Here is a 22,285-nt window from a genome sequence, read left to right as displayed (position 1 = left end):
GGGACACACACACAAGGTCAAAAGATAATAAAATACAGCTGCAAACCCAACAATTGAAAATAAAAGGTTTAATGCAAGTCCTTTTGTCTTAGTCTTTTTTTTTTTTTTCCATTTTAATATTAAGTGCAAATTTTTAGCAAGAACCAGACTGTAGTGCTACAGACTCCTGAGAGCAGGGTGGAGAGGGGAGGTGGAGAGGGTAGGAGTCAGGCCAAAATCACTTTTGCAAAATAAAATCCTGCACCATTCTGGTTGGTAGCCCTGCTCCTGAAAATCCACATCCCTACCCCCCCCAAAAATAAACAAAATAATTCTGAAAATTATATTTGACTTCTAAGAGCTCTTTCTCTCCTGCACCTTGAAAATGTAATTTTATTTTCCTGGTTCTGGCAGACAGGCTGAAGTAGACAATCAATCCTCTGGTAGCACCCCTAAAAACAAAGCAAAAAGTTTTTACAATGTTTTGAATCTATGGCCTAGAGATGTATGTTTTTAAGACTTTATTCTAAACACAGTTTACATTTTCTTATGCGTTCATCTTCTGAATGTAAAGCCTTGACATTTTCTACTACTGTTACTATTAATCTAGAGAACTCCACCATGAATATGCTTTTCTAAAGGAAATCAGAAGTAGTTACTCTGCTGTGTGCAAATGGATCTAGAAAAGAGGAGGATAAATGCAAACAAATACTTTGAAAACTAAAATTACCTATTAAAAAAGGAAGGTGGAATAAGGAGAAATTAGGTTCTTACCTGCTAATTTACTTTCTTTTAGCTTCTCCAGACCAGTAGAGGTTAACTTTACGATTGGGTATATATCTAATCATGACCAGCAGGTGGAGACTGAAAACAAAACTTTGGGACAGTATATCCTAGCCCCTCCTCTCTATTTCCCTCAGTCTGCCGAATAGCCAAGCAGAACCAAGAACTGGAAAACAACAGAGAGAAAAAACAATACTCCGAAAGGAGTAACAAATAACATACCCAAAAATGCTGTTGGAAAATGCAGAGGAGAAATTCCCGAAGGAAGAAGGTCCCCACAGCTCGCCAGCTAAGCCAGCCGAGCCACAGCCGCTGTTCTTCAATTCTCCCCGGCCCTAGAAAAATACTAGAACCCGCAGCAAAAAACCAAAAACTGCCCGCGCAACAGCCCCAACAACAACAACAACAGACAGGGTGGGGACCTCTACTGGTCTGGAGAAGCTAAAAGAAAGTAAATTAGCAGGTAAGAACCTAATTTCTCCTTCTTTAGCACTCTCCAGACCAGTAGAGGTTAACTTTACGATTGGGACGTACCAAAGCAGTCCCTCTCACGGGCGGGACCCCCGAAGGGCCGATACCAGAACACGCTCACCGAACACCGCGTCCCGACGCGCCTGAACATCTACCCGATAATGCCGAACAAATGAATGCAAGGAGGACCAAACCGCAGCCTTACAAATATCCACCGGAGGCACGAGCGACGACTCAGCCCAAGAAGCCGCCTGACCCCTAGTGGAATGAGCCTTGAGAAACTCCGGAACCGGCTTCTGACTCAGAAGATAAGCGGAAGCAATCATCTCCTTGATCCAACGCGCAATAGTAGCCTTAGAAGCGCCAGCCCCCCGACGAGGACCCGCCAGAAGCACAAAGAGATGATCGGAGCTCCGAAAATCCCGGGTCCGCTGCACATAAGCATGGAGGACCCGACCGACATCCAACTTGCGCAGCTGTCGTTGCTCAGAAGAACCCTCCCGACTACCCAAGACCGGGAGGACCACCGATTGATTGACATGAAAAGGAGAAACTACCTTCGGCAGAAAGGAAGGAACAGGCCGCAAAACAACCCGCTCCTTCGAAAACTCCAGGAAGGGAGCCCTACAAGAGAAAGCCTGTAGCTCAGACACCCGTCTAGCGGAAGTAATGGCCACCAAAAAGACCGACTTCAGCGTAAGGTCCTTCAACGAACAGCCATCCAACGGCTCGAAAGGAGGGCGCACTAGAACAGAGAGAACCAGATTGAGATCCCTAGAGGGAATCGAGGGCCTTATGGGAGGCCTGATCAACTTGGCCGCCCTAAGAAAGCGAATCACATCAGGAATGGCTGACAAACGCTGACCTGTCACCAGCCCCCGAAAAGCCGACAGGGCCGCCAGATGAACCCGAAGAGAAGACCAGGCCAGGCCCCTATCCAGGCCATCCTGCAAAAACTCTAGAATGTTAGGCAGAGAAGCGCGAAAGGAGACCACTCCCCGCGCTTGGCACCATTCCTCAAAAAGACGCCAAACCCGTACATAAGCCCGAGAGGTAGAAAGCCTCCGGGACCCCAAAAGTGTAGAGATCACCTTGTCGGAATATCCCTTCTTACTCAGGCGGCCCCTTTCAAGAGCCAAGCCGTAAGACAAAAGGGAGACGGGTCGAACATGGGAATGGGACCCTGCGTCAGAAGATCGCACCCGAGAGGCAGAGGAAGAGGATCCGCCACCAGATGCCTCACCAGATCCGCATACCACGGACGACGAGGCCAATCCGGAGCCACCAAGACCACCAGCCCCGGATGGCGAACAATGCGAAGCAGTACTCTGCCCACTAATGGCCAAGGAGGGAACACATACAACAGCCCCTCCGTTGGCCACGGTTGGACCAGAGCATCCAGACCCTCGGCCAGACCGTCCCTGCGACGACTGAAGAAGCGGGGTACTTTGGCGTTGCCACTTGTAGCCATCAGATCCATCAGGGGCTGCCCCCAAGCACGCACTAGCAACTGAAACGCCTCGGCGCCGAGACACCACTCTCCCGGATCCAAGAAGTGACGACTGAGGAAGTCCGCCTGAACGTTTTCTACCCCGGCAATGTGAGAGGCCGAGAGGTCCAGAAGATGCGACTCCGCCCAAACCATGAGCCGAGCCGCCTCCTGCGCCACCAGAGTGCTCTTGGTGCCCCCCTGACGATTGACATAAGCCACCGCCGTGGCATTGTCCGACAGGACTCTGACCGACTTGCCCAACAAAAGGGAGTGGAAAGCCAACAGCGCCAGCCGGACCGCCCTGGTCTCCAACACGTTGATCGACCAGGAGGCCTCCTCCGTGGACCAGGTTCCCTGAGCTGAGTGACCCAGGCACTGGGCCCCCCAACCCAGGAGACTCGCATCCGTAAGGAGCACCGTCCACTGCGGAAGATCCAGACCCACCCCCTGAACTAGGTGAGGGGTCCGGAGCCACCAACGCAGACTGCAGCGCGCCAAGCCTCGCAGGGGAACCGGAACATCCATCCCGTGCCTCTGGGGAGACCACCTCCGGAGCAGAGCATACTGGAGAGGACGCATGTGGGCCCGCGCCCACCTCACCACGTCCAGGGACGCCGCCATCGACCCCAGGACCTGGAGGAAATCTCGCGCCCGAGGACACCGGGACGCCAAAAGCAGGCGAATCTGAGACTGCAATTTGCTCACCCGGGCCTCTGGGAGGAAGACCTTCCCCAAGGAGGTGTCGAACAGCACCCCGAGGTACTGCAGACGCTGAGCCGGAACCAACCGACTCTTGGAAAGGTTGACCACCCAGCCCAGCGACCGGAGAAACTCCACCACCCGAGCCGTAACCCGGGAGCTTTCCTGCAACGACTTGGCCTGAATTAACCAGTCGTCCAGGTAGGGGTGTACCAGGATGCCCTCCGACCGCAAGGCTGCCGCGACGACCACCATCACCTTGGTGAACGTCCGGGGAGCCGTGGCCAGCCCAAAGGGAAGCGCACAGAACTGATAGTGCCGACCCAAGATCGCAAAGCGCAGGAAACGCTGATGAGAGGTCCGAATAGGAACATGCAAGTAGGCCTCCGTCAGATCGAGAGAAGTGAGAAACTCCCCCGGCTGAACCGCCAGAATGACCGACCGCAGCGTTTCCATACGGAAAGAGGGAACCTTGAGAGCCCTGTTGACCCCTTTCAAATCGAGGATGGGCCGAAAAGTCCCCTCCTTCTTGGGCACCACAAAGTAAATGGAGTACCTGCCCGTGCCCCACTCCGGGGGGGGCACTGGAACTACTGCCCTGAGATCTAGCAAGCGCTGAAGGGTCTGGCGAAACGCCAGCGTCTTCCCAGGAGTCTGACATGGAGAAGCGAGGAAAAAATCCGGCAGAGAGCGGGCGAACTCCAGGGCATAACCGTCCCGCACCACCTCCAGGACCCACTGATCGGACGTGATCTCGGCCCATTTGGGAAAAAAGTCGCGCAGCCGGGCCCCCACCGGAACCAAGGGGGGCGCCGGCAAGGCGTCATTGTGCAGGACGGGAAGCGGGGGAACCGGCGGAGGGATTCCCTGCCCCCCGACGGGCCCCCCGAAAGGGCTGCATGCGCTGGAAGAACCGACCCCGGGAAAACCCCGGAGACTGGAAAGAAGCAGCCCCACGCCCAGGGCGATACTTGCGAAATTCCCGCAAACGCCCCCGGGCCGCACCACCCCGAGACGCCGGGCGGGCACGGTCCTCCGGCAAACGGGGAACTTTCGAGTCCGACAGAGTCTGAATCAACTTATCCAAGTCCTCTCCAAATAAAAACGACCCCCGAAAGGGAAATTTAGTAAGCTTAGCTTTGGACGCAGCATCCGCCGCCCAAGCGCGCAGCCACAACACACGCCTTGCGGCCACGCCAAAAGCCATGGACTTAGCCGAGATCCGCACCAAGTCATACAGAGCATCCGAGAGGAATGAGGCAGCCATCTCAATCTTCGCTACCTCCTGATCCACCAGAGACCAGTCGTCAGACTCTCGATCCAAGACCCGCTCCGCCCACCGAAACACGGCGCGAGCGACCAGTCCCCCACAAATAGCCGCCTGGACCCCAAAGGCAGAGACTTGAAAATTTTGCTTAAGGATGGTCTCCAATTTGCGCTCCTCAGAGTCCCGCAAGGCAGAACCGCCCTCAACAGGCACGGTATGCCGCTTGGAAATAGCCGAGACCACCGCATCCACGACTGGCGAAGCTAACGTAGCCCGATCCCCTTCAGGAATGGGATACAGGCGAGCCATGCTGCGCGCCAGCCGAAACGGCGTCTCCGGCGTTTTCCACTGCTCAAGAATAATATCCCGAATATCCTGATGCATAGGAAAAGAGCGGGAAACGGAACGGATCCCTCGTAACAGAGGGTCCCCCACACGCAGAGTCTCCGGCGGCGCGTCCTCAAAACGCAAAGCCGAAGAAACCTGTTGGATAAGGTCAGGCAGCTCATCTCTCTGAAAAAGGCGCACCACGGACGCCTCGTCACTGGAGAACGGGAAACCCGACAACCCGCCGCCAGCTTCCGTCCCCTCCAGAGGGTCCTGGAATTCCTCAGAAGGGTCCAGGTCCTCCTCCAGACCGACACGTTCCTCCGACCACAAATCCTCGTCCCACGACACCCGCGGACGCTTGGACAAGAGAGGCGGCGGAGGGGACGTCACGTCAGACGAGAGAGGCAAAGCCGCAGGGAGCGCGGAGGAAACCCCACCCCCCGAGACCCCCTGGGCGCAACCGGGACCCCCAGCCGCCTGAAAATAGGCTTTGCATAATGAAAAGAAAAAATCAGGGGAAAAACCCCCCGAGGGTCCCAAGGGACTCCCTGCCACAGCAGGGGACCCAGCAGAAACCTGCCCCTGCTTAGCCAAAACAGGGGGAAGGTCACCTGAGGTGGAAGACAAAATGGAGGGGCCAGACAGAGAAGATGGCGTCTTTCCCGCCAAAACAGCTCCCTCCATAGCCTGCAGCGGCTGAGAGACCTGAATAGTCTCAGCCGCTAAAACAGGCAAGCCGGCATCAGCTGTCAAAATATCAGCTGAGAGGGAATCCTCTAAAACCCGACCGTCGGCGGCTCGGGGAATCCCTCCGTGGGCGGACGGAGAAGACCGGGCTTCTCCACCGTTCCCTGCCGACTCGCGAGGCACCATCGGCGGGGAGCTCTGGGCGCCTGCAGCCGCTGCCGACGGAGCTCCTCCACCGCACCGGCCTGAACACCGCTTGCACAGGCCGGCCGCGAGTGCCTCGCGTCTGGAGCACAATGAGCACTTTTTCCCTTTAGAAGTGCTCATTGCTCCATACGCGACCTAGCTGTAAAAAAGTGCCGGTTAGTTGAAAAAATACAGTAAAATACAGTTTTCTTAAAGGGATACAACCCTCCAGACCAGCACTACCTCAGGATTTTTTTTTTTTTTTTTACAGAACAGACTCCACAGGCTCTCGAAGCAATATGCCTTGCTTGATTTAGGGGGCAAGGCTTACTGCTGAGGCTCCTCTAAAAAAATATGGGGAGGTGGAGGAAGTGGGGGGAGGGACCCCGCTCGTGACCCGCCGGGTTTGACACCCCCGAGGTCGGACGAACCCCCAAACAGAGTCCGTCCAAGCTCCGTCCGGCTAAAAACAGGGACAATAAACCTCTAAACAAATTCCAACAGCCCTACCAAGGGAGATGGGTACAGATCACTCAACACCTGCTGGAGACTGAAAGAAGACTGAGGGAAATAGAGAGGAGGGGCTAGGATATACTGTCCCAAAGTTTTGTTTTCAGTCTCCACCTGCTGGTCATGATTAGATATATACCCAATCGTAAAGTTAACCTCTACTGGTCTGGAGAGTGCTAAAGAATCAGCATTTTCCTTTACTTACTTAATATATATTGTTTTGTGGGTGAGGGGTGTGTTTTGTGGTTTTCATTATCAAATTATAAAACAAATGATCCAAATTATATTATATGATATATATTATATTTGAATATAATTTTTGGGAGGGTGGGGTAGGATATAATCTTTTTCTTGGGAAATTGTAGAGCTTCAAGTGATGTTATATATTAAATGATGATTTTATTGTACACTTGTTGAAAGATTTAAAATGAATAAAGATTTATAAATTAAAAAAAAATAAAAAAAGGAAGGTGGGATGTGAAATTTTAGGGGATTCTTTGCTGCAACCTTATAAAACTCAATACTTAAAGTTTACAAATAAAATTTGATGGCCCAAGTAGCAATATACGTATTTACATAACTTGGAATTTCAGACTATAAGCAAATACAGGCAGTCCTCGGGTTAAGAACAAGTTGTTTAAAAAAAAATAAAAAAATCTTTATTCATTTTCAAATCTTACAAGTGTATAATAATCAAAAAATTTTTTTACAGCGTCTATGAGACAAACTTGGTTTTTTTTGTTACATAGAGCTTTTTGGACCCCAGTTAGATTACAAAAATTAAATAGTTCCTTGTCCAATAGATGCTGGCATTGTAAATTAGAGGTTGGGACTTTGGATCATCTTATATTCTACTGTCCCCATATCTTAGCCTTTTGGAACTCAATCTGGGATCAAATAAATTGTTTATTGGAAAACCATGTAGCGTTATCATATGATACTGTGATATTTGGAATGTCTATGAGAAAAAAGAGTCAGATATCAGCGTGTAACAACAAACTTTTAATGATTTTGACTGGAGTTGCCATCCAACATATTACTAATAATTAGAAGGATCACAGTGTTACTCAGTATGTCACATATATAGAATGGAAAGATCAATAGCGGTACAGAATGGAAATTATAAAAATTTTAGTAAAATATGGGAGCCATTAACATCTTTCTGTCGTGATTAGATGCCATTTTTCTATTAATTATACATCATTCAGTATTGGGTGGGGGGTGGGTTTCAAATTATATGATCTTATAATGAATAGAAGGTTTTGAGGGAGGGTGGGATGAGGGTTACTTTTTTAATTATAAGATATAATGATAAGATGTTCAAGTGCTCAAGCTAAATGTGTTTATTATATAATATTTGTACACTTGATGTAAGTTTTAAAATGAATAAAGAATTTAAAAAAAAAATAAAAAAATTTTTAACAAGTCACTTGACAATCTTACTTATAATCCTTAAAATATATAAATATAAAAGAATCCCTTCCCACAATTAGCAATTATTATCTTTCCCAATCCCACCCCCTATATCTTATCTAATACCAAGGTGTTTAGTGGAATTCAGTATGTCATATTTACAAAATGGAGAGGGTGCTTGCCATGCAACAAGGAAATTATCATAAGTTTAAAAAGATTTGGGGGCCATTGATTACTTATTCTAATGATCAGACATCTTAAGTTATGTTTTTAAAGCTGTTCTTAAATCGGATTCATATGTAACTCATAACTCATAGATTTTAAGATTCTTGCTGCTTACCTCTGCTCCCAGGTGACAAAAGGGCCAACTGTCCCTACCAATGTTCCCTCTCAGGCACAACCATACACCGTCCCTATGTATCATTCCTGAATCTGCTACAGGAGTCTATGCCACTGGAAATACTGCTTGGTGAAATCAAATGAAGCTGCAACTATGTTCTTAAGTACGAGTCATACTTGAGTCGAGTTCTGTAACTCGGGGACTGCCTGTAGATAAATCATGTTAAGGGAAGATATTTCTCCCCGCTGTGCAGAAGTATGTTTGATAAATCGAATTTATTTTCTTCATTTCGCTTTAGGAATTGATTTTTCTTTGATATGGACTATAACTTGGAATATAAACCGCTGAGGTCTGTAATATGGTGTATGCGGTATAACAAATGATAATTAACATAATCCTTCTGCAGAAAGATGATCATTAATACATTTTAGTGTGTATTCTATTGACTTTGTAAGTAAGCCATAATGTGTTTATATCTGAATATTTTACTACTGTAATTATCTACTGCCTATATTTGGCTTATTCTTGCTATACACTGCTTTGGGTGACAATCCTTTAAAAAGCTGGTAAATAAATCCAAATGAATACACTTCTCCCTCGTTATTCGCAGGGGATAGGGGCAGAGCTGGATCACGAATGGTGAAAAACCGCGAATAACCGGCTGTGACCCACCCCTGCCTCCCTTCCGCCTTCCCCTGGCATCCCGGCCTTACCTGGTGGTCTAGCTGGTTTTTGGGGCAGGAGCGATCTTCCTATGCTTCTGCCCCGTGCAGATAGCCATTAAGAAATGGCTGTGGGGAGTTCCCGTAGTCTCTCAAGAGACTACGGGAACTCCCCACAGCCATTTCCTAATGGCTATTGAGGAGCGTCACAATTCCTATGCTCACTATCTGCTCAGGGCAGGAGCGTAGGAAGATCACTCCTGCCCCAAAAACCAGCTAGATTACCAGGTAAGGCCAGGATGCCGGGGGAAGGCAAAAATATGGGGGGGGTTCCCTCCTCTCCCCCCCCCCCCAAAAAAATTGTGTTTATGTGAAATCACGAGTAGGGAAACCGCGAATGGGGAGGGGGAAATGTACACCAAATTCCTAGACAGGACTTTCAGTCCAATATGCTGTACCTTCATTTTGCCATGGCCTTGATAGCAACCGCAGCTTCCTCATCCATTGCCGACAGCACAGTGATCTGGGAGGAAGAAAGAGATTCAGCCACTGCAGCACAAGCCAGGACATTTCTTGAATGTGAGAAGAGGACTGGGAAAAAGTCACTTTGCAGAGGGAGATGTGAACAACAAACAAAGTATGGCATGCTCTTAACAGAAACCACAGACGGCTCTCACAGCTCTGCAGTCCCAGAAAAGTAGAGAACATGCCCAAGTCTCACCAGGATCTCTTCATTAGCTTCATACTTCTGTTCGATCTCCTTCCCCAGGTCCCCCTCAGGAAGCCGCAGGTCCTCACGCACGTCCCCACTGTCCTGCAGCAGCGACAGGTATCCGTCCGAGATGCCAATAAGCTGTAATAGAACAATCCTTTTCAAGAAACATGGTATACAAGTTAAATCCCACATCTCCAGTATTGCTAACCCACAAACATGGGAGTAGCCTAATGGTTAGTAGCTCCTTGTGACCCTGGGCACATCACATAACCCTTCATTACCCCAGGTACAAGACATAGGTTGTAAGCTCATTAAGTACAGAAAAAGTACCTGCATATAATACATAAACCACTTTGGTTCTACCCACAGATCAAACTATCACACTGCTACCCCCACAGGATTCTGTCAAGACCACTGGAAAATACCAACCATGAGAAGCATAAATCTGCAAACACCAGAGCTGTACAAGCAAGGAGCTGGCCAGAAACACCAAGCGATGTGGAAACCAGACTGTTTTACTGAATAGTCAATTGAAACCTGGTTTCCACATCACTTGATCTGCTTCTTGCTTGCAAGACCACTAGAAAAGGCAGCTGAGCCGGGAGACCAGAGGATGAGGGAGAGAATTTGTTAACAAGCCCTTACTACCGTGTTTCCCCAAAAAATAAGCCCTCGTCCCAACTCTTCATCAGTAATGTAGCAGAGTGAATCCCCCGACGGACAAGGCCGAAGCAGCCTGTTTAGAGTGGTGCCGACCCGACGCTGCTTTGGATGAAGGTAGGGCTTGCTCGCTGAGAGGAAAGGATGGAGTGTCAGCGGGGGTTCTGCTGCGCGGCGGGGGCGTGCTCAAGGGTTCTGCTGCACAAGGGATGAGAGGGAAGGATAGAAGCTGGGCAAGGGTTATGCTGCATGAGGGATGGGGAGGGAAGGATAGAAGCTGGGCAAGGGTTCTGCTGCACAGGGGGATGGGAGGGGAAGAGATGCTGCACATGTGGAGAGAAAGGAAAGAAGAAGAATTGGGGTTAAGGAGAGGAAAGGAGAGATGATCATGTGCATACCCCGAAAAAAAGACCGAGTGCGTTTTTTGGGCCCAAAATTAATAAGACACTGTCTTATTTTCAGGGAACCACGGTAGGAAGCTATAGCTACTGTAGTAATCTGTACAGCCACATCAAAGGGGAACCAAGGCCAGTTATGTCATTCCCCTTGGCTGACCATAATCCTGGAAGGGAGATCCACCTCCGGGATCGCCTGACACCAGGCCTGGATTCTGTTCCACGGAACATAAGCAATCAAACTTGTGCAGCTAAGACCTACAAGTTACCTATAAATGCAGCTGTGCAGATGTGACAACTTGACAAAACAGTCCTTATATAACAGCATTTAGCATGTTTTTTATACCTGGAAGTCACTTCTTTTAATGTTTGGGACATCCATATTGTGTGTAGAAGGACAAATATCTTCGTATTTCTTTCCAGTAAATATGTCTATGCCAACCAGGTGTACCTGCAAGCAGAAAGATCCAAAAACTGCCAATTCTAAAAGTTTAAAGACAGAGACCCCTCCCCACTTCCCAAAATGATTAACCCACTTCCTGACAAGAAAATAGAGAAAAAAAAAATATTGCTCACCAGAGATCTCTAACCCCTCCCCCTTTACAATGCTCATAGAATTCCTATGAGCCTCGGAGCAGTTACCACTGCGGCCGGCGCTAAAAACCATGCTATGTTTTTGTAAAAGGTGTGTGTGGGGGGTGGTAAGTTTCCTAGATCAGGGGTGCCCACACTTTATGGGCTTGCGAGCTACTTTTATAATGACTAAGTCAAAATGATCTACCAAAATTAAAAAAAAACAAACCACAAAGCACACTGAAAGGCAGAGAAAATGTTAATTATTCATATTCCAGGTTTTTTCAAAGAGGTCACGGCAGATGACTCTATGCAATGTCACCTCAGTAACAAAATACAAAAATAGACAAATACACCCCCTCCCTTTTTACTAAATCACAATAGTAGGTTTTAGCTCAGGGAGTTACGCTGAACGCCTCGCACTGCTCTCAATGCTCATAGGCTCCCTGCGCTAAAAAACGCTATTGCGGTTTAGTAAAAGGGAGCCATAGTGCAAAATATAGACAGCAGATATAAATTCTCAAAACAGACACATTTTGATCCCTAAATTGAAAATAAAATCATTTTTCCTACCTTTGCTGTTTGGTGATTTCATGAGTCTCTGGTTGCACTTTCTTCTTCTGACTGTGCATCCAATCTTTTTTCCTTTCTTTCAGCCTCCTGTATGTTTCCTCTCCTCCAGACCTCATTCTCTCCCCCAACTTTTTCTTTCTGTCTCCCTGTTCCCCCTTCTTTCTGTCTCCCTCTCTGCCCCCTTTCTTTCTTTCTCCATGCCCTCCCCCAAGCCACTCGGTTTGCTGCCACCGCCATCGGGGAACAGCCCTCAAGCCACCGCCGTCCCAAGCTTTCCCTGCAGAAATGTCGCGCTGACCAGCATTCCGCTCACTGACGTCAATTCTGACGTAGGAGAGGAAGTTCCAGGAAAACAAGGCATTTCTCCTCATTCCATCCAGCCTGAGCCCTATCTCTCCTTGATCCAGCATTTCCCTTCTGTGTCTGTCAGAATTACCATTCCACCGATTTTCCAGCATCACCCTTCTTTGTGTCCATCTCACCTATATCCCTATCTCACCACTTTTTCAGAATCTTCATTTGTCTCTGTCCTTGTCTTTACCCCATGTTCACCATTTGCCCTTTCAATGTCTTTATCTCCCCTCCCACTTTTTCAGCATTACTTCTGTCTCTATTTCACCTCCTCTTCATGTCCCCTCTATATCTCTATCCTTATTCAGTAGGTCCTACTTACCCTTTCTCTTCTTTGTGTCACTATCTCCATTTTCAGCTTTCCCCCCTTTTCCTTTGTTACTGCACCCTGTAGCCAGAATCTTTCCACCCTCCCTCCCAGCCCAGTATGAAATATTTCCTTTTGTTTCCCTCCCCTCTCTCTTTCTCTCTCTCTTCTCCTCCTCCTCCCACGATTCCTGCATCTGGCCTTCTCCCTTCTACCTGCACCTGGCAACACCCTCCTGCTCGCGGCTCTCTTCAGCAACTCATCAGCAGCGGTGATCAAGACAAGCTGCCGACATCGAGGCCTTCCCTCTACGAGTCCCGCCTTTGTGGAAAAAGGAAGTTGAAACAAGCGGGACTCGCAGAGGGTAGGCCCCGACGTCAGAAGCTTGTGTCGATCGCTGCTGCTGAGTTGCCGAAGAGAGCCGTGGAGCAGGGGGTGTGGCCGGAAGCAGGTAGAAGGGAGAGGGAGATAGGAAGGCTGTAGAAGCTCCGGAGCATGACACCGACCCCGGCCAGGATGATTTTTTTTTCAGGCTACTGCTGCCGCTGCCACGCTCACGCTCCCCCCTCCCCCCACAAAATGACAAAAAAACAGCCTAATGCCCGGCATCGGCGTCTTTGACGTCGGTGAGAGGAAGGCTGATAGGCCCGGTAGATCGGGACGGCAACACGAGTCTATCACGGAGCCCGGGATGGGCTCTGCGATCGACTCACGTTGCCTTCCTGAGCTACCGGTAGATCGCGATCGACGTGTTGGGCACCCCTGTCCTAGATAATACATAGAAAAAAAAAACAAACAAAAGGAATGACAGCGATACCTTTTTATTGGACTTAGGCCTCCTTTTATTAAGCCGCATTAGGCCCTTTAAATCTCTATGGGCTTCGGGGCCATCGCTGCGGTTTTGTAAAACATGTCCTAAGTTTCCAGATATAAGGGAATGATATCACAGCTCTAACTTTCTTATGATCTGTATATTAGCAGAAACAGGAGCGTTAAAAGTTTGAGGGCTCACCTTAGCATGTCCATGCTTGCCGGTCTTGGAGGTGGACATCTCCACAATCTTGCATGGCCGGGACTTAAGGATAACAAAACCATTCTTGCGTAGGGCGGAACATTGCATGGGGTAGGTGGAGGAGGCTCCTGCATCTCCAGTCTCGAAATCCAGGTCATCGGCCATCTCGACTGGGGTCTTGGTGGGGGGAAAGGGGAAACTGGTGGTGGTGGTGGTAGGGAAATATATGGACAGACAGGATTTAAAAGCAGCAGTCTACAATGTGCAATAAGTGAAAATTTACAAGATCTGAGCTTTCCATGTCACTGCTGCTATACATTAACTGTGTGGGAAAGAAAAGGCGATTTAGAAATTGAGCGAGAGATTTCCTGATTTAGAGCAGATGCTCTTGTCAGCAAACAGCACAAAAAGACATGGTAAGATTTCCAATTCCCTTCATAGCGCCACTGACTCTGCAATCTTTAGTTACTGTTAAAGGCCCAGCAGCTATTTCTATCGCAGTATGCTCTTTCACTTGCACAGCTGCTGGCTCCCAACTAGTCCTGGGCAGCAACTCACAGCAAAGCAAAGGCTCAGTGCAACATAAGACACAGATAAATCAGTCACACCTCCAAGCAAAATGACAAAACCCTAACAGCAAGCTACCTCGAACTCCTGACTTGACACCATGCCTAACCAATGATCCTCTCCATACCTCAGCCCATGACGAGCTTCTGTTCCTCATCCCAACAATTTACTTGCCCTCTTCAAACTCCCACCCCTTCCTCATCCCCCAAATAGTATCATTCTGGGAGCTGGAGGAAGGGCTGCACCCCTATTAATCCTCCCCCCCTCATGCACCACTCTGCCAACCCACATGTCCTCCATCCCAGGTCCTAGTCTATGGTAAAGTTGGCAGCTGGCTTCAGAGTTGGTTGATCCAGGTGTTTGGGTTCATTCCAGTGCATGCAAGGCCTTCCAGTCCTCATTTTTTTTTTTTTAATTGCATTCTCAAAGTGCCTGGCTGCAAAAGGAGAAACCCAGAACCAGCTCAACTGCTGAGCAAAGTCAAACCTCATAGAGACGCCCCCTACTCATACCATTCAGAAGACCCTTCACCTCCTACACCAGGGGGTGTCAAAGTCCCTCCTGGAGGGTTTTCAGGATTTCCCCCATGAAGATGCATGAGATCTATTTGCATGCACTGCTTTCAATGCATATTCTTGGGGGGAAATCCTGAAAACCCAACTGGAATCCGGCCCTCGAGGACCGGAGTTGCTCACCCCTGCTCTAGAGTCTAGCGAGAGTCCTTCTAGCCCAGGGGGGTGTCAAAGACTCTCCTCGGAGGCCGCAATCCAGTCGGGTTTTCAGGGTTTCCTTCATGAATATGCATGAGATCTATTTGCATGCACTGCTTTCAATGCATATTCTTGGGGGGAAATCCTGAAAACCCAACTGGATTCCGGCCCTCGAGGACCGGAGTTGCTCACCCCGCACAGGTGTCAAAGTTGGTCCTCGAGGGCCAGAATCCAGTCGGGTTTTCAGGATTTCCCCAATGAATCTGCATGAGATCTATTTGCATGCACTGCTTTCAATGCATATTCATTTGGGAAATCCAGAAAACCCGACTGGATTCCGGCCCTCGAGGAGGGACTTTGACACCCCTGGTCTAGCGAGAGTCCTTCTAGCCCAGGGGGGTGTCAAAGTCTCTCCTCGGAGGCCGCAATCCAGTCGGGTTTTCAGGGTTTCCACCATGAATATGCATGAGATCTATTTGCATGCACTGCTTCCATTGTATGCTAATAGATCTCATGCATATTCATGGGGGAAATCCTGAAAACCCTCCAGGAGGGACTCTGACACCAGCCATCCCAGCAGCCCCCCTCCCCCCATATAAATGGCAACTCTCTCTCCCTCCCTCCTTCTGTATTGCCCTGGCAGCTTCCTCCCCCATCCCGACGCTTTCTCCCTGCCCCGTAGCCTCACCACGCCAGCCTGCAACCTATCCCTCCCTCCCCCCCCCGGGGGAGGGGGCTAAGCGCGAGCCCTGACCGTTATCCAACCCCCTTTTCCAAGGCCCCAGCCTCGCGCGCGCGCTGCCCTCGCCCGCCCAATCAGAGGCCGCCACCCCTCACCGCGCGCCCCCCTCACCGTCCTCGAGCTCTCTGTCCGAAGACCGCAACCGCCGCCGCTCCCGAGGCTCAGGCTGCTGCAGCACACGGGACACAGTACGCAGGCGCAGAACTCCTCCTCCCTCCCTCCCTCCAGCTCGTCCCAGAACAACCAGCGCCTGCGCGTCGCCTCGGACGCCCCTCCCTTTTCCCTTCTCCCTTCTCCTCCCCTCACAGGCGGGCACCACTGACGCACCCGCCTTTGCTCTCCCAGCTCGCCAGCGGCCGCGCGCGCCCAAGGCTGTCTGCGCACGCGCTGTGCGCCCCGGCTCTCTGCTGCCGGGTAGCCACGTGCTTCTCTAAGCATGCATGCATTTGCAGTCATGCAAGAGCCAGGGGCGGGAGGGGTAGGCAAGGACTTGCATAGGGGCCCGCTTTTCAAGATGATTGGGGAACATAAGTTTAAGTTTATTAGGATTTTATATACCGCCTATCAAGGTTTTCTAAGCGGTTTTACAATCAGATACTCAAGAATTTTCCCTGTCTGTCCTGGTGGGCTCACAATCTATCTAACGTACCTGGGGCTGTGGAGGATTAAGTGACTTGCCCAGGGTCACAAGGAGCAGCGCGGGGTTTGAACCCACAACCCCAGGGTGCTGAGGCTGTAGCTTCAACCACTGCGCCACACACTCCTCCAAGCAGTGCCAGAGGTCCATCGCGCCCAGCAGTCCGCTCACACGATGGCCCATCAGGTCCAGGACCTGTAGAGCAATCCTCTATCTATACCAGTGGTCTCAAACTCGCGGCCCGGGGGCCACATGCGGCCCGCCAGGTACTACTTTGAGGCCCTCGGTATGTTACCGTTGTTCTGCAACGTTGGCCTGCCTCATTGCTGTAACCTCACACAAGTGCTTTCCTGCATCTGTACGGTTCATAGTCTTAAGCGAAACGCGTGCCGACAAACAAGCGCCGACCATTCAGCGCAAGACTTCAGCGCGCCACAGGAAAACCTTCTTTTAAAGGGCTCCGACGGGGTGTAGGTAGGTAACCCACCCCCCACTTTACTTAATAGGGATCGCGCTGGCATTGGGGGGGGGGGTTAGGGGGTTATAACCCTACATTATACTGAAAACTTAACTTTTTCCCTATTTTTTAGGGAAAAAGTTAAGTTTTCAGTATAATGTGGGGGGTTACACCCCCTACACTCCCCCAACATGGCAGCGCGATCCCTATTAAGTAGAGTGGGGGGATTCCCCCCCCCCCCCGTTGGAGCCATTTAAAAGAAGGTTTTCCTGTGGCACGCTGAAATCTTGCGCTGAATGGTCAGCGCTTGTTTGTCTCGTCACCGTAAAACTATAGTTTATAAATCTTTCCTTAATTGCTTCTGATAATTTCAGTTATATACAGCTGAAAGCAGTGCAACATGCAGAAAGTGAAAAACTATAACGAATTTTACCTCGTGTAAAGTTGTCATTTCTTTAATAAGACATTAACTATTTTTTCTGCGGCCCTCCAAGTACTACAAATCCAAAATGCGGCCCTGCAAAGGGTTTGAGTTTGAGACCACTGATCTATCCCCTTTTCCTTCAGGAAATCGTTGAATCCCTTCTTGAACCCCAAAACCGTACTCTGTCCTATCACGCCCTCTGGAAGCGCATTCCAGGTGTCCACCACCCTCTGGGTGAAGAAGAACTTCCTAGCGTCAAGTCCAAGAGGGTAGCATCCCAAAGGGGCTGAAAAGGAGCCTTGGCAAGGCTAGACAATACCAAGTAAAGTCCCAGGAAGGGAAAGGGTGCTTAACTGGTGGTCGGACATGAAAAGCCCCCTTCAAGAATCTAGCAACATCAGGATGAGACGCCAACAGGAGAGCCCAGCCGCTTGGACCTGAAAAGAAGCCACAGTGAGGCTTTTATCCAAACTAGCCTGAAGATAGCCAAGAATTATTGAGATTAGAGCTGAATAAAGGTCCACTTGGTCCTGGGCACACTAATGTTGGAAGGCCTTCCACACCTTTGCGTATGTCAACACCACAGACGTTTTAGACTTCAGATGAGTATGAACAACCAGGGCAGAATATCCCTCATGCTCTAAGGCTGCGCACTCAAGAGCCATGCTGTAAGAGAAAACTGACCCAGATCCTCCATTGATACCGGACCCTGCGTGACAAGGGCTGGATAGGCGCTCAGCCAAATGCTGTGACCATGGCACAGCCTCATCAGATCTGCCTATCATGGTCTGCAATGCCAATCAAGCCACCGGAATAACACGGCCCGGATGAGCTGCGATCCTCCGAATGACCCGGCCGATCATCGACCAAGGAAGAAAAACATACAGGATAATCTCCAGATGCCAAGGCTGTACAAGAGCATTGAGCACCTCGCTTCCAGGCTCGGATTTCTGACTAAAGAAGTGATCCACTTTCTTGTTTCTAGCCTTGGTCATGAGGTCAAAGCGGGGTCTCATCTAGCACCCCACTATCTCTTGGAATGCCTCTGGGAACAGGACCCACTCACCTGGATCGAGTCTGCTTAGGAAGTCTGCTAGAACACTGTCTACTCCCGCCATACGCACTGCCGTCAGTGCTAGAAGATGATGTTCCGCCTAAAGAAAAAGTGGGCTTCCTAAGCCAGAGGGGTGCTCTTGGTTCCTCCTAGACAATTGACTTAAGCTACCACCATCGCACTGTTGGAGAAGACACAGACTATGTGACCCTCCAGTTTCTTCTGGAATCTCGTCAGAGCTAGTCAAATAGCTACTTTCCACCTGGAGACCCAACTACCGCAGGTAACCACCACTACCACCATCACCCTTGTGAAGGTTTGAGGCGCTGTCAGTAGCCCAAAGGGCAGTGCTGAGGACTGATAATGAGGTTCCAAAACACAAAACCGCAAGAACTTGCTGTGGGCTGGAAAAATAGAAATATGCAAGTACATCTCTGTGAGATCAAGAGAGGCAAGGAACTCTCTTGGGGCAGTAACCTAACAAACACACGGTTTCCATTCAGAATCGTGGAATCTTGGGAGCCGCATCCACGTGCTGATGATCCAGAATAGGCCTCTAATCTTCTGATCCTTTCTTTGGCATGATAAAGTAAATGGAGTATCTGCCTGAGCCCGCGAGCTCTATAGCTTGAATATCCAGCAAGTGCTGAACGGTGGCTTGAACCCTGAGCGCTTTGTCCGGTTGACCTGAAGGAGCTATGAACCGATCTGTCAGAGGTCGAGCAAATGCCAGCTTGTAACCCGACCGAATATTGTCCAAGACCCACTGGTTGGATGTAATGCGCATCCAGGCTGGAAGAAACGCTGAGAGCCAACCCCCTATCCACAGAGGGGCAATCCGTCAGCCTGACACCATTGTGCCTGTTCAGCATGGAGTAGAGAGGCTAGGAACGTCTGCAGCCAGTGTACCGCCATCGATAGCCCTGTAAAGATCTCTGCAACTTGGCACTTGCATACGGTCAAATCGTGAGCCACAAAATTAGAACAACCAGAATCCCAGGCTATCAGGCAGAGTCTTAGGGCAATGATCCATCTCGGAACACATGAGGTTGTCCAGACTAGAGAGCTGCGCGGGGACAGAAATCAATCCCATCTCCACCCATCCCTGGTAGAATCAAACCCGTCCCCGCTAGAATCAAATCCGGCCCCGCCCATCCCTATAAACTTCAAAAGTAGTTATTTCATTTAATTATGCTATTGAATTAGAGGCTCTGGTAAAGACCCATTTACAAATAAGCAAAGACACTTTATTAATTTGGAAATATTAATTGGGAAGAATACATATTTTGTAAACGGATTTCTACCACAGCCTCTAATGTAAATATAAAATAGAAATACTCAGCTGATGAGGACCCCCAAGCTGTCAGCTGAGGACTTCCTCTGCAGTTGGCCGGGGGTCCATTTTGCCAAGCTTGGTCGGCAGCAGTAGCGTCCCTAAGTCACAGATGCTGGTACCTCAGTGGCTCATGGATGCTGCCAGCGACTGCTGCACTTGGTGGAGGGGAGTTCTGACCGTCTCTAGAGGAGGTCCTCTGCTGGTGGCGCTTGGGGATTCCCACCAGCCACAGCAAGGGTCAGCAACAGTAGAAATAAACCCAGAAATGCATTTCCTTTTCTTTTGAACACAATACAAAGACATCTGCTATATACATTTCCCAAAGCTAACATTTTAGTCAATAAATTCTGTTTTTTTACCTTTGTTGTCTGGAGACTTATTTTTCCATCAAGTTGGTCCCAGTTTCTTTTTCGCATTCTCATCTTCTGTAAATCCTTCTGTTGCTGTCCACCCACACCCAATTCTCCCTTTCTATTCCCTCAGAAAACAAATGTTGACTAAAGACAGACTGAATGTCTTTACACTGTGAATGGAATAAATTATACATAAGAGCAACATCATACATGAAAATCAATAAAGACAGCCTTAGAACTCATAGCAGGCACTTTAAAATACCAATTTAAAACCATACAGTCATAACAATAAAGAGCCCATACAACAGGAGTAAATTATGCATAAGAATCACATCATACATGAAAATCAATAAGAGCTGACTTAAAACTCAAGGCAAGCCCGTCTAAATACTGATAAGAAATGGACAGTCATAACAGAAAACCTCTCGGCTCGAGCTGCCTCCAACCCCGCAGGATCCCCGTCGTTCCCGTTCAGCTCTCTAGTCCAGACCTGTGCCAAACAATAACTGCCCCTGAAGAGGCAGTTTAGCCAAAGAAGCCTTGGACGTGGCATCACTAGCCCACTGTCTGAACCAAAGCATTTTGCGGGCAGAGAAGGAGTACGCTGACACCTTTTCCAAACTTGCATAAGGTCATACATATAATCTGTCCCCGCCAAAACAAGTTGAGGAGGGGGAACTACCGCCTCACTCTCCAGAGTGCATTTTTGAGCGTGACAGGCACCTGCAACAAAAGGCATCGCCAAAGCAGCTTTAATGCATAAAGCGGCTACATCAAAGAGTTTCCTGAAGACTGCCTCAACATGGTGGTCCTGCATAGCTTCTAACATTAAACATTGGGGAGAAAGGTGCAACATTACATCATACACCATCAACAATACATACTCCCACAATACAAAAACCTCCCATACAAAAACTCCCGTAATACAAGAAGCACAAACCATAAAATACGCAGGTGACCAGCATCTTACTATCTTCTTATCTTTCATCTGACAAAAAAAATATCCAGGGCTGGCTGATGAACTGAAAAAGCGACTGCTGGGGACCAGTCGAAAATATCTTTCTGACTGGAAGCCCTGCTCTCTGTCCTGCCTGTTCGCCCCGCATGTTGCCCTGCTCTGCCCCGATCTTCCCCCCTGAATGCCACTCTGCTCTGCCCCAATCTTCCCCCGAATCTCTCCTGCCCTTCCCCGGCCTGCAAGCCCGTGGTTTTAACCCACGGGTTTAAACCACGGGCTCGCAGGGCTAAAATCAATAAAAAAGTTTTTCTTTTTCAAATGGTCCTGGCTCGGACGGGCATGCGCAGACCATCTACAAGATAGGGATGGGTAGAACTGGGTGAGCCTGGGGGCGGATCTAGGGGTCTGGATCTTCAGATTGGGAAATCTGGCAACTGTAGTACATACCTTCCAGAAAATTGAGATCACAATCCGCAATGAAGTTATCAATTGATGCACTAGGTAAAACACACTATAAAAAAAAACCACAAGCAACAACCATCTCTGTTGTTGGTCCATATCTTTTGTTGGTTTTTAAGACTTTGTAGGGAGAAACTGTCATTCAAGAAGGAGCTGAAAATTTATTTGTTCATTAGCTCTGAAGAGAAATGTATTTTATAGTTCATATAGAGTGAACTTTTGATTAACGTTATGCTAGTTTTAGTGATTATATCTGGAAGAATAGGATAGCATGTGTATGTTTTGAATGTGTATGTTTTCTACTGTAACCCGGGGCAGGATTAATTCGTCAAGGGCTCCTAGGCACACAAGTACACTGGGCCCCCCTGCCCCGCCCCACCCCACCCCACCATGCGCCCAGGCGGAAACAGGAAGCTGCGTCAGAGGGAAGCTTTGGGCAAGCAACACCGCTTGCACAATTACAGTTCCCGTTGCCTTTCTTACCCGCGTTGCTTGCTTGTCTTACGTTCGGTCGATGGGTGTGGGGCCCGCGTTGCCGATCGATGCTGGAGGGGCCCATCGCCGTTTGGAAAAAAACAATGTTGATGCCTTCCTTCATCGGGCCCCCCTGACCATTTCGGGCCCTAGGCACATGCCTACTGGGCCTATTGGTTAATCGTGCCCAATAAGTGGGGGAATACATTTTTAAAAAAATCAATTGGCATCCCCTTTCTCCTCTATTGCTAACTGCCAACTTCACACTTTGAACCTTGCCTGGAACCATTGCTTTACTCAAATTCAGAATGAAAAATCCCACTTTCACGAGATGGTGAGCTCTATAGGAGTGTGGACTGTCTCTCTTGCACACATGTCTACAGTCACCGTGGTGATAATGGTGCACTGGTTTGCACTGTATGCTTTACTCATCTAACTGCAAAGAAAGGAGAGCTTTTGATTGAATTCACCTACTAACCAGGAGAGCATTGTGTATCCACCATGTCTGGGGATTTCCTATATTGTTTCACCTTTATGCAGTCGCAGATCCCAAGTAGTTAATAACAATTGTGCGCTGAAGCCCCCGACTGTCTCATGCCCTTAGCGGTGATGAAAGACGCACGCATGCGTCTTAGAACGAACCTAGCCGGGTGTGGGCGGGGCTTCACCGCTGTGCATTTTATGAATCGCTGGTCCAAGGTGGGCGGGG

The 22,285-nt window shown here is 49.1% G+C and overlaps 1 protein-coding gene across 3 annotated transcripts; it reads right to left on the bottom strand.

The window, feature by feature from the left end:
- Positions 1 to 49: 49 nt before the first annotated feature.
- Positions 50 to 22,212, bottom strand: EIF5A (eukaryotic translation initiation factor 5A). 3 transcript variants are annotated; one of them, XM_033923520.1, is made up of 6 exons: positions 22,107 to 22,212; positions 13,406 to 13,604; positions 10,936 to 11,040; positions 9,541 to 9,672; positions 9,278 to 9,342; positions 50 to 431 (listed from the first exon to the last, which is right to left on the bottom strand). In XM_033923520.1, exons 2-5 carry the CDS (start codon positions 13,568 to 13,570, stop codon positions 9,280 to 9,282), a joined length of 465 nt encoding a protein of 154 aa, XP_033779411.1. In that variant the 5' UTR covers positions 13,571 to 13,604; positions 22,107 to 22,212; the 3' UTR covers positions 50 to 431; positions 9,278 to 9,279. The 3 variants fall into 3 exon arrangements, with proteins under 3 accessions (XP_033779411.1, XP_033779409.1, XP_033779410.1); XM_033923518.1 differs by lacking the exon at positions 22,107 to 22,212 and adding an exon at positions 15,536 to 15,662 and having other exon boundaries at positions 13,406 to 13,727; XM_033923519.1 differs by lacking the exon at positions 22,107 to 22,212 and adding an exon at positions 15,536 to 15,662.
- Between the last annotated feature and the right edge of the window lie 73 nt (positions 22,213 to 22,285).

This window comes from Geotrypetes seraphini, chromosome 16 (genome assembly GCF_902459505.1).
Source record: "Geotrypetes seraphini chromosome 16, aGeoSer1.1, whole genome shotgun sequence".
NCBI lineage: Eukaryota > Metazoa > Chordata > Amphibia > Gymnophiona > Dermophiidae > Geotrypetes > Geotrypetes seraphini.
Note: the sequence above shows the minus strand (reverse complement) of the source record. Positions and strands in the feature narration are given on the sequence as shown.